General features: G+C 45.7%; 1 protein-coding gene across 9 annotated transcripts in view; it reads right to left on the reverse strand.

The window, feature by feature from the left end:
* WAC (WW domain containing adaptor with coiled-coil) overlaps positions 1-12,981 on the reverse strand; it is a 554,026-nt gene that overhangs the window by 409,543 nt on the left and 131,502 nt on the right. For 6 of the 9 annotated variants that reach the window (XM_069211302.1, XM_069211303.1, XM_069211306.1 and 3 more), the window contains exons 5-6: positions 11,239-11,354; positions 11,034-11,149 (exon numbers count right to left, since the gene is read on the reverse strand). In XM_069211302.1, coding sequence (XP_069067403.1) covers positions 11,034-11,149; positions 11,239-11,354 — 232 coding nt within the window. The remainder of the gene's footprint in view (positions 1-11,033; positions 11,150-11,238; positions 11,355-12,981) is intronic. The other 3 variants (XM_069211305.1, XM_069211299.1, XM_069211297.1) reach the window with 1 other exon arrangement.

A 12,981-nucleotide genomic window follows, 5' to 3' on the forward strand; every position in this document is an offset into this window, starting at 1 on the left:
ACAGTTTCCACTTACCTGGGTGGGGGTCCATCATTCACATTCCCTGTTTTTTAGTATAAGGATTGGGCTCCACCCAGGGTCACTATTGTATATTGCACTGTTTTCTTTTACCTTCCATGCTTATTCCTGACAACTAAGGTGTACATAATAATGTGTTTACTCACCTGCTAATAGAATATTGGCTATATAGTATTTGTGTCACTAAAGTACCTTTATTTTTGTAACACTGTGTGGTTTTTTTATTGTGTGTAAGTGCTGTGTGACTATAAGTGGTATTGCCTGAAGCTTTGCTCATCTCGTAGATAAGCCTTGGCTGCCCATCCACAGCTACCTCTAGAGAGCCTGGTTTCTAGACACTGACTACACCTCACTAATAGGGGATACCTGGGCCTGGTATAAGGTGATGATACCATAGGTACTCACCACACACCAGGCCAGCTTCCTACAATGTGGGCTAGCAGTTAGGCTTATCAGAGGGTAGTGCTAAGCATTTGCTGTATTCACAGAGGCAATAAATGAGAGACACTCAGAGAACAAATCCAAACCAATTTAGAAAAATAACACTACTTTTTATATATACTTTAAACCCAAGAACTTAGTTATAAGGCAAGAATGTTTTCAAGCATAAATATTTTTTAGTTAAAAAAAAATCGACATAATGCAATTTCAGAGTTCTTCATTATTAACCGATAGGAGGAAAACAGTCAGCATACAAGCACTTGACTACTCACTCGATGAATCTTGTAGACTTAAGGTAAGTACTGGGCCAGAGTCAGGACCACACCAATAGGTCACTCCGGACAGCACTGGGGCAGCCGGGTGCAGAAGTTCAATAGGGGTAGGGTGTCCAATGTATTTCAATGGGGATTGATTTATGTGGATTAAGGCTGCAGGCTGAGGTTGACCAATCGCAGGCAACCAACAGGTTGGTCACAAAAATGTGGTGCTCAGTGACATAAGTGCATCTTTGGTCCTCTTCTCCAAAGCCCAGGGGCGACAGATGCAGGGGTGTCCTTTGGTGTGGATTACCTAGTCCAGAAGCACAAGCAGTTTGGGGGGGGGGGGGGGGGGCACAATCAGGATGCAGGCGTAGTCCAGGAGGGGAGAAACCACAGTGGACTCCAGCTCAGTAGAGCTGGGGATGTCACTGACACCAGGGGGTCCACTTCAACTCAGGCCGGTGGTGTCGGGTGCAGTGGTTGCTTTAGGTGTTGGGTTCTCTCAATGTAGTATCTGCAGGAGAGGAAGCTGACGTACAGAGGCTGAAAGTGATTTCAGGGAGTCCAGGAGGGGTGAAACCACGATGGACAGAGACTCTGTACAGCTGGGGGACCTTGCTGCCATCGGTATGAAGGATTGCAAAAAAATTATATGTATGATATGATCAAAATAAATGTATATTTCTAAATTTATATTCAGAATGTATTGTTTGGTTTCCAGAAAATGCTTTATTAATTAGAATATGAGGTATACTTACCCAAATTATTTAATTTTGGAGAGACAATTTTCTTAAATAGGGTAGTAGCCAATGGGCTATGACCCTTGGGGTCACTATGTCCCCTTATATCGTCACTTCCCAAGGGAAGTGGCCATAACCATGTCCGATATGACCACTTCCTAAGAGAATTGGGCATAGACCTATTCCAGAAATCCTAATTATGCCATCACCAAGATGGCTACTTCAGAAAAATCGTGTCCACCTCGAAGTAGCCCTCCTGCTGCTTTATCTGATCAAGCCCAGGAAGGCATAAAGGATTTCCTCTGGGAGAGGGAGGTAACACCCTCTCCCTTTGGAAATAGGTGTGATTTGTTTGGGAGGGGTAACCTCACCCAGCCACTGGTTTTGCTTTGAAGGGCACATTTGGTGCCCTCAATGCATAAACCAGTCCACACTGGTTCAGGGACAACCCCCCTCCCCTGCAAGTCCCTGCTCTGGCACAATACTGGACAATAGAAAGGGGAGAGATCACTTTCCTGTCCATCACCAACCCAGGGGTGCCCAGAGTTCCTCCAGAGGATCCTTGGTTTTTGCCATCTTGTTCCTAAGGTTGGCAGGGAACTCTGGGAGCATTTGAGTGGCCAAGCCAGGCAGGTAACGTCAGAGGCACCTTCTGATAGGTAGTTACCTGGTTAGGTGACCAAGCCCCCTCTTCAGGCTATACTGGGTCTTCCTCTGGGGTGGTTCCTCCGATTCGGCTTGCAAGATTCCAGCAGGACTCCTCTGAAACCTCTGCTTCAACTTCTGGCCTCCTAAACCATGACTGGACCCTTCAAGAACCTTAGAGGACCCCCCCTCCCCCCACTGTACTGCTCCTACCAGTCTTCCAGGGTTTGCAGGCAGCCCACGCTGCTGCAGCCCCTCAGACAGGTTTCTGCCCTCCTGCTGTTGACCAGCTCAAGCAGAATATGGCAGAACAACTGATTTCTGTGGGAGAGGGCATGCAACACCCTCTTATCGTGGAATTCTGTGTTACGAGGCTGGGCAGAGGTAGCCTACCCATGCCACTGGCTTGTTTTGAAGGGCACATTTGTTGCCCTCCTTGCATAATCTGGTTTGCACCAGTCCAAGGACCCCATTACCCTGCTCTGGCGTGAAAACAGACAAAGGAGAGGGAAGTGACTACTCCGCTGTCCACCACCACCCCAGCGGAGGTGCCCAGAGCTGCTCCGGGTGGCCGACGATGGTGACCCCCTCTGATAGGTGGTCACCCTGCAGAGTGACCAAGCCCCTTGTTAGGGCTATCTAGGGACTCACTTGCAGGTGACTCCCCAGATTCAGGGTGCAAGATTCCACCAGGACTCCTCTGCATCAAACTCTTCTTCTCCTGGCCACCTGAACCGCTGCTGGGTTTCCAAGGAACCAAACAAGCCTGCAACTCCTGAGGCAAACTTGCCTTGCAACATTGTTTCTCCAGCTCCTTCAAGCAATTGCAACATTCCCACAGCTATGCATCCTCTGGGGTCGGCAAGACTTCAGCTGCACCAAAGAAGCAAGAAGGAATCTCAATTGAAATGAAGCAGTCACTCTCCTGCATTTGCAGGCACCTCAGGCAACGTCGTCTGGCTGCTAGGATCTGCCTTCCACAGGAATTGTGTGGATCCTCCAACACAGGCAGTGGGTCTGAGTGGTCCTCCTGGTCCTCTCTGCCCGCTGACGGACTTGGGAGACTGTGAGCCATTGCCTCTCCTAGCAGGACAGTATCCCTGTGCACCGCGACTCTTGCAGCAACCAAGCCTTGTTGACTCCTGCTCCAAGGGATATTCAGGCTTCAAGTAGCCCTAGCCTCCAGCACTTTATCCTTCCAAGGCCAGTCTCTCGTCTGCTGCTCCAGCGATGTGGGACTCCTCTCTAGGTGTGCTGACTGGGCCTCACTGCAATTTACTGTGCCTGCTGCAAGCGAGTTTGTCTGTGGGGGTTTCAACTGTTTCTGCTGGCTCTCCCGACTGCTGAGGGTCAGCCCGGTCTCCTCTATAAGTGTTGAGTCCCCTGGTCCTTGCTGTTTCTCTTCTCTGCAAATCTTCTACCCACATTTGCGTTTACAAAAGCTTGTTTTTGGTCCTCTTGACCACTGACCACCTACGACCCAGCAATCTGCAGGGGACATCTTCTGCACAACTCAAAGGACCTCTCCACGGCTCCTGGGCTCCGCGGCAGATCATCTTCCATAGTTGACCCGGATCTTCATCCGCAGAAGGGTGGGTAGTGGCTCCTGCCCCACCTGGACACTCCTGCATGGACTGGACTCGGACCCCTTCTTTTGCAGGTCGCCTTCATCCGTAAACCACCATTGGGTTCCACTGGACTGATCCTGGTCTTGCAATCTTACTGTTCCAAATCCCCTTGTTCGTCTCTGGGAAGTCCAGGTAAATCACCCCTGCTCTCCTGGTTGCTGGGGTTCATCAGGGGGAACCTGGGGGGTCCCAAGTTCTCCCAGCTCACTCCTAACTATTCTACATCCGTGAGAGGGGCACCTCACTTCACATTCCACTATTTTAGTAAATGGTTTGGCCACCCCCATAAGGCCCTAGCTATTTTTAGCTAATTCTTGGCAAAGCTTGTTATTTTTCTATGCTAATTCCTAATACTTACTGTTTATATAGTGTGCACTTACCTGCAGTTGGGGGACTGCCAACGTGAGGTAAGTTACTGTGTGACTGCTGTGGCACTGCTGTGGCACTGCAAGTGGTTTACACTTCTCCTAGTTAAGTCTTGGCTGCTCGCCACAGCTACCACTAGAACGCCCTGGCTTTCTAGACAATGTCTCACTAACTCATAGGGGTTCCCAGGACCTGGTATAAGGTGTAAACACCATAGGTGTCCACCACACACCAGCTTCCTACAACCAATATGAGATGTCTGATAGTCATCCTCCCTATTTTCAGGAAGCCATCATGAAGCTGGTCACTCTAATTGACCAGTGCCCAGCAAATGCATTTAAAACGCCTTCCATGGGTGTAAAGAAATGGCTCCCTGTTGCAGTTACCCCCCACTTTTTGCCTGATACTGATGCTGACTTGACTGAGAAGTGTGCTGGGACCCTGCTAACCAGGCCCCAGCACCAGTGTTCCTTCACCTAAAAGGTACCATTGTATCCACAATTGGCACACCCTGGCATTCAGATAAGTCCCTTGTAACTGGTACTTCTAGTACCAAGGGCCCTGATGCCAAGAAAGGTCTCTAAGGGCTGCAGCATGTCTTATGCCACCCTAGAGACCCCTCACTCAGCACAGACACACTGCTTACAAGCCTGTGTGTGCTAGTGAGAACAAAATGAGTAAGTCGACATGGCACTCCCCTCAGGGTGCCATGCCAGCCTCTCACTGCCTATGCAGTATAGGTAAGACACCCCTCTAGCAGGCCTTACAGCCCTAAGGCAGGGTGCACTATACCATAGGTGAGGGTACCAGTGCATGAGCACTGTGCCCCTACAGTGTCTAAACAAAACCTTAGACATTGTAAGTGCAGGGTAGCCATAAGAGTATATGGTCTGGGAGTCTGTCAAACAGGAACTCCACAGCACCATAATGGCTACACTGAAAACTGGGAAGTTTGGTATCAAACTTCTCAGCACAATAAATGCACACTGATGCCAGTGTACATTTTATTGTAAAATACACCACAGAGGGCACCTTAGAGGTGCCCCCTGAAACTTAACCGACTATCTGTGTAGGCTGACTAGTTTTAGCAGCCTGCCACAAACCGAGACATGTTGCTGGCCCCATGGGGAGAGTGCCTTTGTCACTCTGAGGCCAGTAACAAAGCCTGCACTGGGTGGAGATGCTAACACCTCCCCCAGGCAGGAATTGTCACACCTGGCGGTGAGCCTCAAAGGCTCACCTCCTTTGTGCCAACCCAGCAGGACACTCCAGCTAGAGGAGTTGCCCGCCCCCTCCGGCCAGGCCCCACTTTTGGCGGCAAGGCCGGAGAAGATAATGAGAAAAACAAGGAGGAGTCACTGACCAGTCAGGACAGCCCCTAAGGTGTCCTGAGCTGAAGTGACTCTAACTTTTAGAAATCCTCCATCTTGCAGATGGAGGATTCCCCCAATAGGGTTAGGATTGTGACCCCCTCCCCTTGGGAGGAGGCACAAAGAGGGTGTACCCACCCTCAGGGCTAGTAGCCATTGGCTACTAACCCCCCAGACCTAAACACGCCCTTAAATTTAGTATTTAAGGGCTACCCTGAACCCTAGAAAATTAGATTCCTGCAACTACAAGAAGAAGGACTGCCTAGCTGAAAAACCCCTGCAGAGGAAGACCAGAAGACGACAACTGCCTTGGCTCCAGAAACTCACCGGCCTGTCTCCTGCCTTCCAAAGATCCTGCTCCAGCGACGCCTTCCAAAGGGACCAGCGACCTCGACATCCTCTGAGGACTGCCCCTGCTTCGAAAAGACAAGAAACTCCCGAGGACAGCGGACCTGCTCCAAGAAAAGCTGCAACTTTGTTTCCAGCAGCTTTAAAGAACCCTGCAAGCTCCCCGCAAGAAGCGTGAGACTTGCAACACTGCACCCGGCGACCCCGACTCGGCTGGTGGCGATCCAACACCTCAGGAGGGACCCCAGGACTACTCTGATACTGTGAGTACCAAAACCTGTCCCCCCTGAGCCCCCACAGCGCCGCCTGCAGAGGGAATCCCGAGGCTTCCCCTGACCGCGACTCTTTGAACCTAAAGTCCCGACGCCTGGGAGAGACCCTGCACCCGCAGCCCCCAGGACCTGAAGGACCGGACTTTCACTGGAGAAGTGACCCCCAGGAGTCCCTCTCCCTTGCCCAAGTGGAGGTTTCCCCGAGGAATCCCCCCCTTGCCTGCCTGCAGCGCTGAAGAGATTCCGAGATCTCTCATAGACTAACATTGAAAACCCGACGCTTGTTTCTACACTGCACCCGGCCGCCCCCGCGCTGCTGAGGGTGAAATTTCTGTGTGGACTTGTGTCCCCCCCGGTGCCCTACAAAACCCCCCTGGTCTGCCCTCCGAAGACGCGGGTACTTACCTGCAAGCAGACCGGAACCGGGGCACCCCCTTCTCTCCATTCTAGCCTATGTGTTTTGGGCACCACTTTGAACTCTGCACCTGACCGGCCCTGAGCTGCTGGTGTGGTGACTTTGGGGTTGCTCTGAACCCCCAACGGTGGGCTACCTTGGACCAAGAACTAAGCCCTGTAAGTGTCTTACTTACCTGGTTAATCTAACAAATACTTACCTCCCCTAGGAACTGTGAAAATTGCACTAAGTGTCCACTTTTAAAACAGCTATTTGTGAATAACTTGAAAAGTATACATGCAATTTTGATGATTTGAAGTTCCTAAAGTACTTACCTGCAATACCTTTCGAATGAGATATTACATGTAGAATTTGAACCTGTGGTTCTTAAAATAAACTAAGAAAAGATATTTTTCTATATAAAAACCTATTGGCTGGATTTGTCTCTGAGTGTGTGTACCTCATTTATTGTCTATGTGTATGTACAACAAATGCTTAACACTACTCCTTGGATAAGCCTACTGCTCGACCACACTACCACAAAATAGAGCATTAGTATTATCTCTTTTTGCCACTATCTTACCTCTAAGGGGAACCCTTGGACTCTGTGCATGCTATTCCTTACTTTGAAATAGCACATACAGAGCCAACTTCCTACAATGGGCACTTACTAGGTCTCAGAATCAGCATAGACATTGCAGGGGTACATCTGCTTGTGCAGATATGACCTCATATGAATATAATGCACTCTGCCTTAGGGTTGTGTGCCATGTCATGTTTTCACTTTTGTCTGCAGCAAGCAGAAAACGGCAGCCTGTCATTTGCTTATGGTGGCACAATTCTTGTGGCATCCCTCGGAGACCCTCTTTAGTACATCAGATACCAGGCAAAAAGTGAGCTTTAACTATGTCAAAAAGAGGCACTTTCCAACAGTGGTCTTATGTGGAGACGGGCATTTGGCTTCATAAATTTACAAGATGTCATTGAGCCTAGTAGGAGGGACACTTTCCTCACTGTTGGATAAAAGACTTCGATGAGAGACTGACATGTCAGACATATGGAGTAACGTCTCTCCTAATTGCTCCAAGTAATGAAGAGACTGGACTGGTGATAAGGTTCATTTTTAGTGACTGATATGAAGACCTAGCCAATTGAGAGTTGATACAGTAATATGATTGTACTTGTTTACACTTTGATAATACAGTCATCTAGATACGGATATACAATTATTCTAAGTTTACTGAGATGTGCAGCGACCTCTACATTGCAGTTCAAATATTTATGTGGGGTGAGTCGAGGCCAGAAGGAAGTATCTCGTCCAGGTAGTGATTGTATCCTACTACAATTCTCTGAAATTTGTGGTGTTTTCTATCTATGGAGATGTGAAAGTACGTATCCTAAAGATCTATGGAACAGAGACAGGCCCTTGATGGATCTGAGGATAATTTTGATGTAAAGCTAGCATTCTGAATTTTTCTCTCCTTATCCATTTGTTTCTGACTTTTAGATTTAGTATAGGTCTGAATTTGTTATTCCGGTGATTCTTTTTCACCCCCCCCAAAAAAAATATATATCCAACAAATAAATCCCTGTTCTTCATTGCTTGAGAAATACAGGCTCCACCGCAGGCTTCTGCAGAAGAATGTTCACTACTGATCACAACATCGGTAGACGCTCATTGGATGATTGTCGGAATTTTTGGTGGAGGACAAATTAATTTAAAACAATAACCATTCTGTACAATATTCATTACCTAAGCGCTGTTGGTGATAAACTTCCACTCTGTTGAATACTTGGAAATACTTCCCCCTACAAAACAGATAACAGGAAGGGAAGCAGAGGCTCACTGTTTGAAAACTGCAGGAATCTTTCCATCTTGCAGAATTTGTTGGCCACCTCTTCCCTTTGGCTGGCGCCTTTTATACTGCTGCAAAGGCCTTTGTTGCTGCTATTTGTGATGTCCTTTAAATCACTGAGGGGATTGAATCATATGTGAATAAAGCAATGTGGGTTTTCTTTTCGGTCTTCATCACCTCTTTATTCGTAGCCTGTTTCCTCTTGGCGTCTGTTACGTAGGCTTCGGCATCTAACTCTCCACCGTGTGTAGTTTCAGCTCCCTCCATGCTTCCTGCTTTGTCTGGTGGAAACATGGATGACCAAGAAGTCAAATTAATTTTTTACGCAGCCATGATAATTGAAGCACGAGGATGATGTGACATCAGGCATAACGGGTCCTGCTCTGGAGGCTTACATTTTTTCTGAAGCCCAGAGGGAGCTGCTTTTGGTTGAAGCTGATGTGAGTTAAAGTTCCATAGCTGGTACTAGCAAACCTGGAACCCGGGGCAAAAGAGGTCGCGATGCGGAACGTTGGTGAAGGGTCACAAATATCAGTGATATAACCACTGATGGTGCAGACAAAGAATTTAGTTCCGTAACTCCTTGTTTGGGAACCTCCTGAAAGGTATTAATGTCATCTATTGGCTAAACTCTTGGCTGAGGCGAGTCAGTCAAAGTCTTTAAGTAACTTCCGGTGCTACAAGACTAGGTTGAATAAAATAACCTGAATAGTGATTAAGACCTGGAACAAGGATGCGTCTGTGCCTAGATGAGCATTGCGACTAGGAGTGTCGAGAACAGTGACAGCGACGTCTAAAAGTGACTCTTGATCGAGATCCATGGTCAGTTCTAGATTTTGATCGAGGAGACTGATCTCTATGGAGCAGCTGGAGACCTCACTGGGGAAGGAGCTTCCAAAGGTGCCCCTGTTTAAGTGAGAGGTGGAGATGAAGCACAAGGTGTAAGTGCAGAAGGAGCTGGAGATACGATGGAGAAGGTTGTGTGGAATCTGTATCAGGACTCGCAGTAATGCAGAGTCCACACTGAAGTATTCTAAATCAGCATTTTATGGCAACCTTCTTGCTCTTGTTTTTCTGACCCATTCTGCAGATATGGTATGGCTTGATGTTAAAAGGCTTTTCAACCTTATGTCTCTTCTATATCTTCAAGTCCTTGAGTTTCTTGGCGTCTAACATCATCTGTCTCTCAAAATCATGGAATCCCTCAACATCGACCGTCTGTGTCCCAACATCCAAAGTTTTCTCCTCCTCAACATCAACCCAGCCACTCTCGACAGCAGCCACGTTGCCACTGTACCTCGCTGTCGGATGCCCTCAACTGGAAACTATGTTTTTGGAGATTTCTCTGCATTGCGGATCTCCCTCTTCTGGAGTACTCAGAGGAAAGTTGAGAAGTCCTGAAAGAGGACTGAACCTCTCCTCGATCATGTCAAGTCCCACCTTCAGAATGTGCCTCTTGCTGTAAGCGCTGCTTCTGAGCTCAATGAAGGCAAGTTCTTGTTCCTTGGGGTATGTCTGGAGAAGATCTTGACATCTGTCAGGAATGTGTATTAAGAAGGCAGAGAATACAGAGATCAAGAGAATAAGATACATCAGGTAGGGATATTTGACAAATAAAGTTATTTTATTTGTCTGAAAAAATAATTTCCCGGTCACAAAATGATGAATGATGTGAAGTAAAGTTGTTGACAAATGGTCTGCGAAATATTATTTAAGTAAAAAAAAGCCCCAAAATCCCTTGCTCAGTGCTCCAAGACCTTGTCACCAGAAGCCAGAAAAAAAGAACTGAGGCAATAGCCACCTGCTGGGCAAGTCATGATGAGACACTGGAGGACTGTGAGCCCTAAAGGTACAGTGTCACTTTTTGTGACTACATTACTGCAGTCTTTGTTGCCATTCTCACATTGTCTCAATTTCTTTAAAAAAAAAAAAAAAAAAATCATTTACAAAAAATAAAGGTTTAGGAAAGATATTTATAAGAAAAAGTGACAACTCATGGGCATTTCTTATTTTACAGATATTTTGACCTTTTTTAAAAAATGTATTAAAAGTAATTTACCAACCTCGCCTTCTTTATAGCCTGCAAAACGTTTTTGACAAAATTATGTTCTAGGCTTGGCCTTCCTGAAGTAAGGTGAACGTCTAAACTTAAGATGCATTTTAAAGAAGTGCTCCAGGATTCCCACACATGGATGGGTCCATTCAGTGCTTATGATTATCAATGGAAATTTCTTGAGAGAACTAATACCAAAGAGGTATATTGTACCAAATAACAGCCTTTTAGATGCGGATAGCTGAGAAATACCTAGATGCAAAATGTCACTGCTAATAAACTAATTACTTCAAATGAACGATTTGATTAAACTAAATACATCAAAGTGGGCACGTGTTGAAGGCACAAGACAAAGGCATTCAAGTAAATATTTTCTGTACAGATTTAAACACATGCAAGAGTAAAATATAATTCAGCAATAGTTACACGTAAAGACTTTAGTGCTCAGTATGCAAACTCTGCACCATAAAGAGATGTACTCATCTAGCTATTATAAAAACAAGACCCACTAATTTCATCCTAATCACCTAACTATATTACTAACCACCTGAGATATTGTTTTATTGTTTATTATAGTAGTATCAGCAGAAGCAGTTGATGAAATTGCATTATGAATTTTTTTTTCATCTATTAAATACTTACATCCACTGGAAAACCCACCAGTACTTGAGGCCTGCATTGCTTCTCTCCTGTAATCTCTATCTTTTGGGAAGCTGTTAACAGCCATTTTACTGGATGGTTCTTTTTGCCTCTGCTCTCTGGAAAAAAAAAATAACCCAAAAAATAAATTGATGTTGGTTTACATAAGCTACATTTGCATTATAGTGTAGCATTATTCTCTATGTACCTTTCAAGCCACTCTTTTGGTTTCTCCCATTGGGAAACTTCTGTCCTGCAGTTGTAGTAGTATTTCTTGCCAGAAGAGCTAATGTGCTCAGACCAGTCATCTGCAGGCTCATAAGTCTAAAACCAATTTATGAAAAAGGTTAAAACGTAGAAGTATTTTTGTATATTACTCTGAAGTGCAGGTAAAAGTCATTACATGACAAAATAACATTCACATAGATTAGCAAACACTGAAAAATTTCAAAGCATGGTGCTGAACACAGACTTACTACGTAGTCATCTACACATTCAAAATTTCTCAACCTCTGCCTACATGCAGAAACCGGTAACATGTGAAATGAAAGGAAAAAGGACAACTTTAAGGCAGCCCATTTAGTTCAGAATGTGAAGGAATACAGGTAGCATATGTTCTATAGATTTTTCCAATAGTGTAAACGCTTGAAAGACCCTGTTCCACAGAGTCGGGGGCTCGCATAGCAGGCATTCACCGCTATTGTAAATTACACAGTATTCCACCTTACATCTCCTCAGTAGAAATTCTAGTTGAAACGCGTTGTTTTCAATCCACCATTAAAAGTATTTGACAAACTCCCCTCGTGTGGCTCGCCTTTTTCTACTGAGAAGTATAGTGGATTACGGTTGGGCAAAAGAAGAATTTTATTACACATGCTCAGATTATTTTGGGGGGTGCGGACTTGTTTTTATGCTCTAAATATGATACCCATGAAGGCTGGGTAACATGAATTATACAGTGTACATTATTATTTGTAAGTGCTCTGTAAAGCAAGAAGCTCATATACAAATAAGGTGGATTAACTAGAAAACAGAGTTAAAAGAAAGCAATGCCTTGCCCTAAAAGAGATGATTTCTAAAAAAAAAAAAAAAAAAAAAAAAAAAAGAGTATCTATCAACATGAACCACCACATTCATTTCAGTTGGAAGAATGGTCGTCTTCCTGAGGCTAAAACATTGGTGTGCCACGAGTTAGGTTATACTTGGTTGACATCTTACCCTCTGAAGCCTGCAGTTGTACCCTTATGGGCCCTATGAAGCACAGACATTAGACTGTTGTCTCTTGCCCACTACAGGAACAATAGCCTAGACTTGGTCAGTATAGAGAAATACAAACAGTTCACAAAAATTCCCAACCTGAAGTTGGGACAAAGAGTCCTCCAAGGGCTGAAGAATATATTGTGCCACCCCAAGCACGCCCTCACCTACCACATGCATGCTGCATATCTTGGTGCTGCTAAAAGTGAAAATACAACATGGCACTCCGCTTGTGTGCAATATATGTAAGTCACCCCAATAGCAGGCCTTCCAGCCCTAAGACAGAGTGCATAACATTATGTGTGGGTATATCTCCATGAGCGGATACACTCTTGGTGTGTCTGGCGATTCTTAGACATAGTGAGTAAACAAGGGCCATTTAAAGCACGTGCTGATCAGTATGAGTTCCCAAGCTACATGATGGCTTTACTGAAAATTGGGATATTTGGTATCAAACATCTCCTTTTGATAACCCCTCGCTGATGCCACTGATGGATGTATCTATCAATACAAGCAGAGGGCACATTAGAGGTGTCACCGCAAAACCTACGAACTACCCGTGTGCAGACTGACTAGTTTTAGCCAGCCTGCTACCACCAGACATAATTCTGATCCCCTTAGTGAGAGCCTTTGCTCTCGGACGGTGAAAAATCAAAGCCTGCTCTAGGAGAGGTATTTACAAACCCCAACCCAA

This window comes from Pleurodeles waltl, chromosome 10 (genome assembly GCF_031143425.1).
Source record: "Pleurodeles waltl isolate 20211129_DDA chromosome 10, aPleWal1.hap1.20221129, whole genome shotgun sequence".
NCBI lineage: Eukaryota > Metazoa > Chordata > Amphibia > Caudata > Salamandridae > Pleurodeles > Pleurodeles waltl.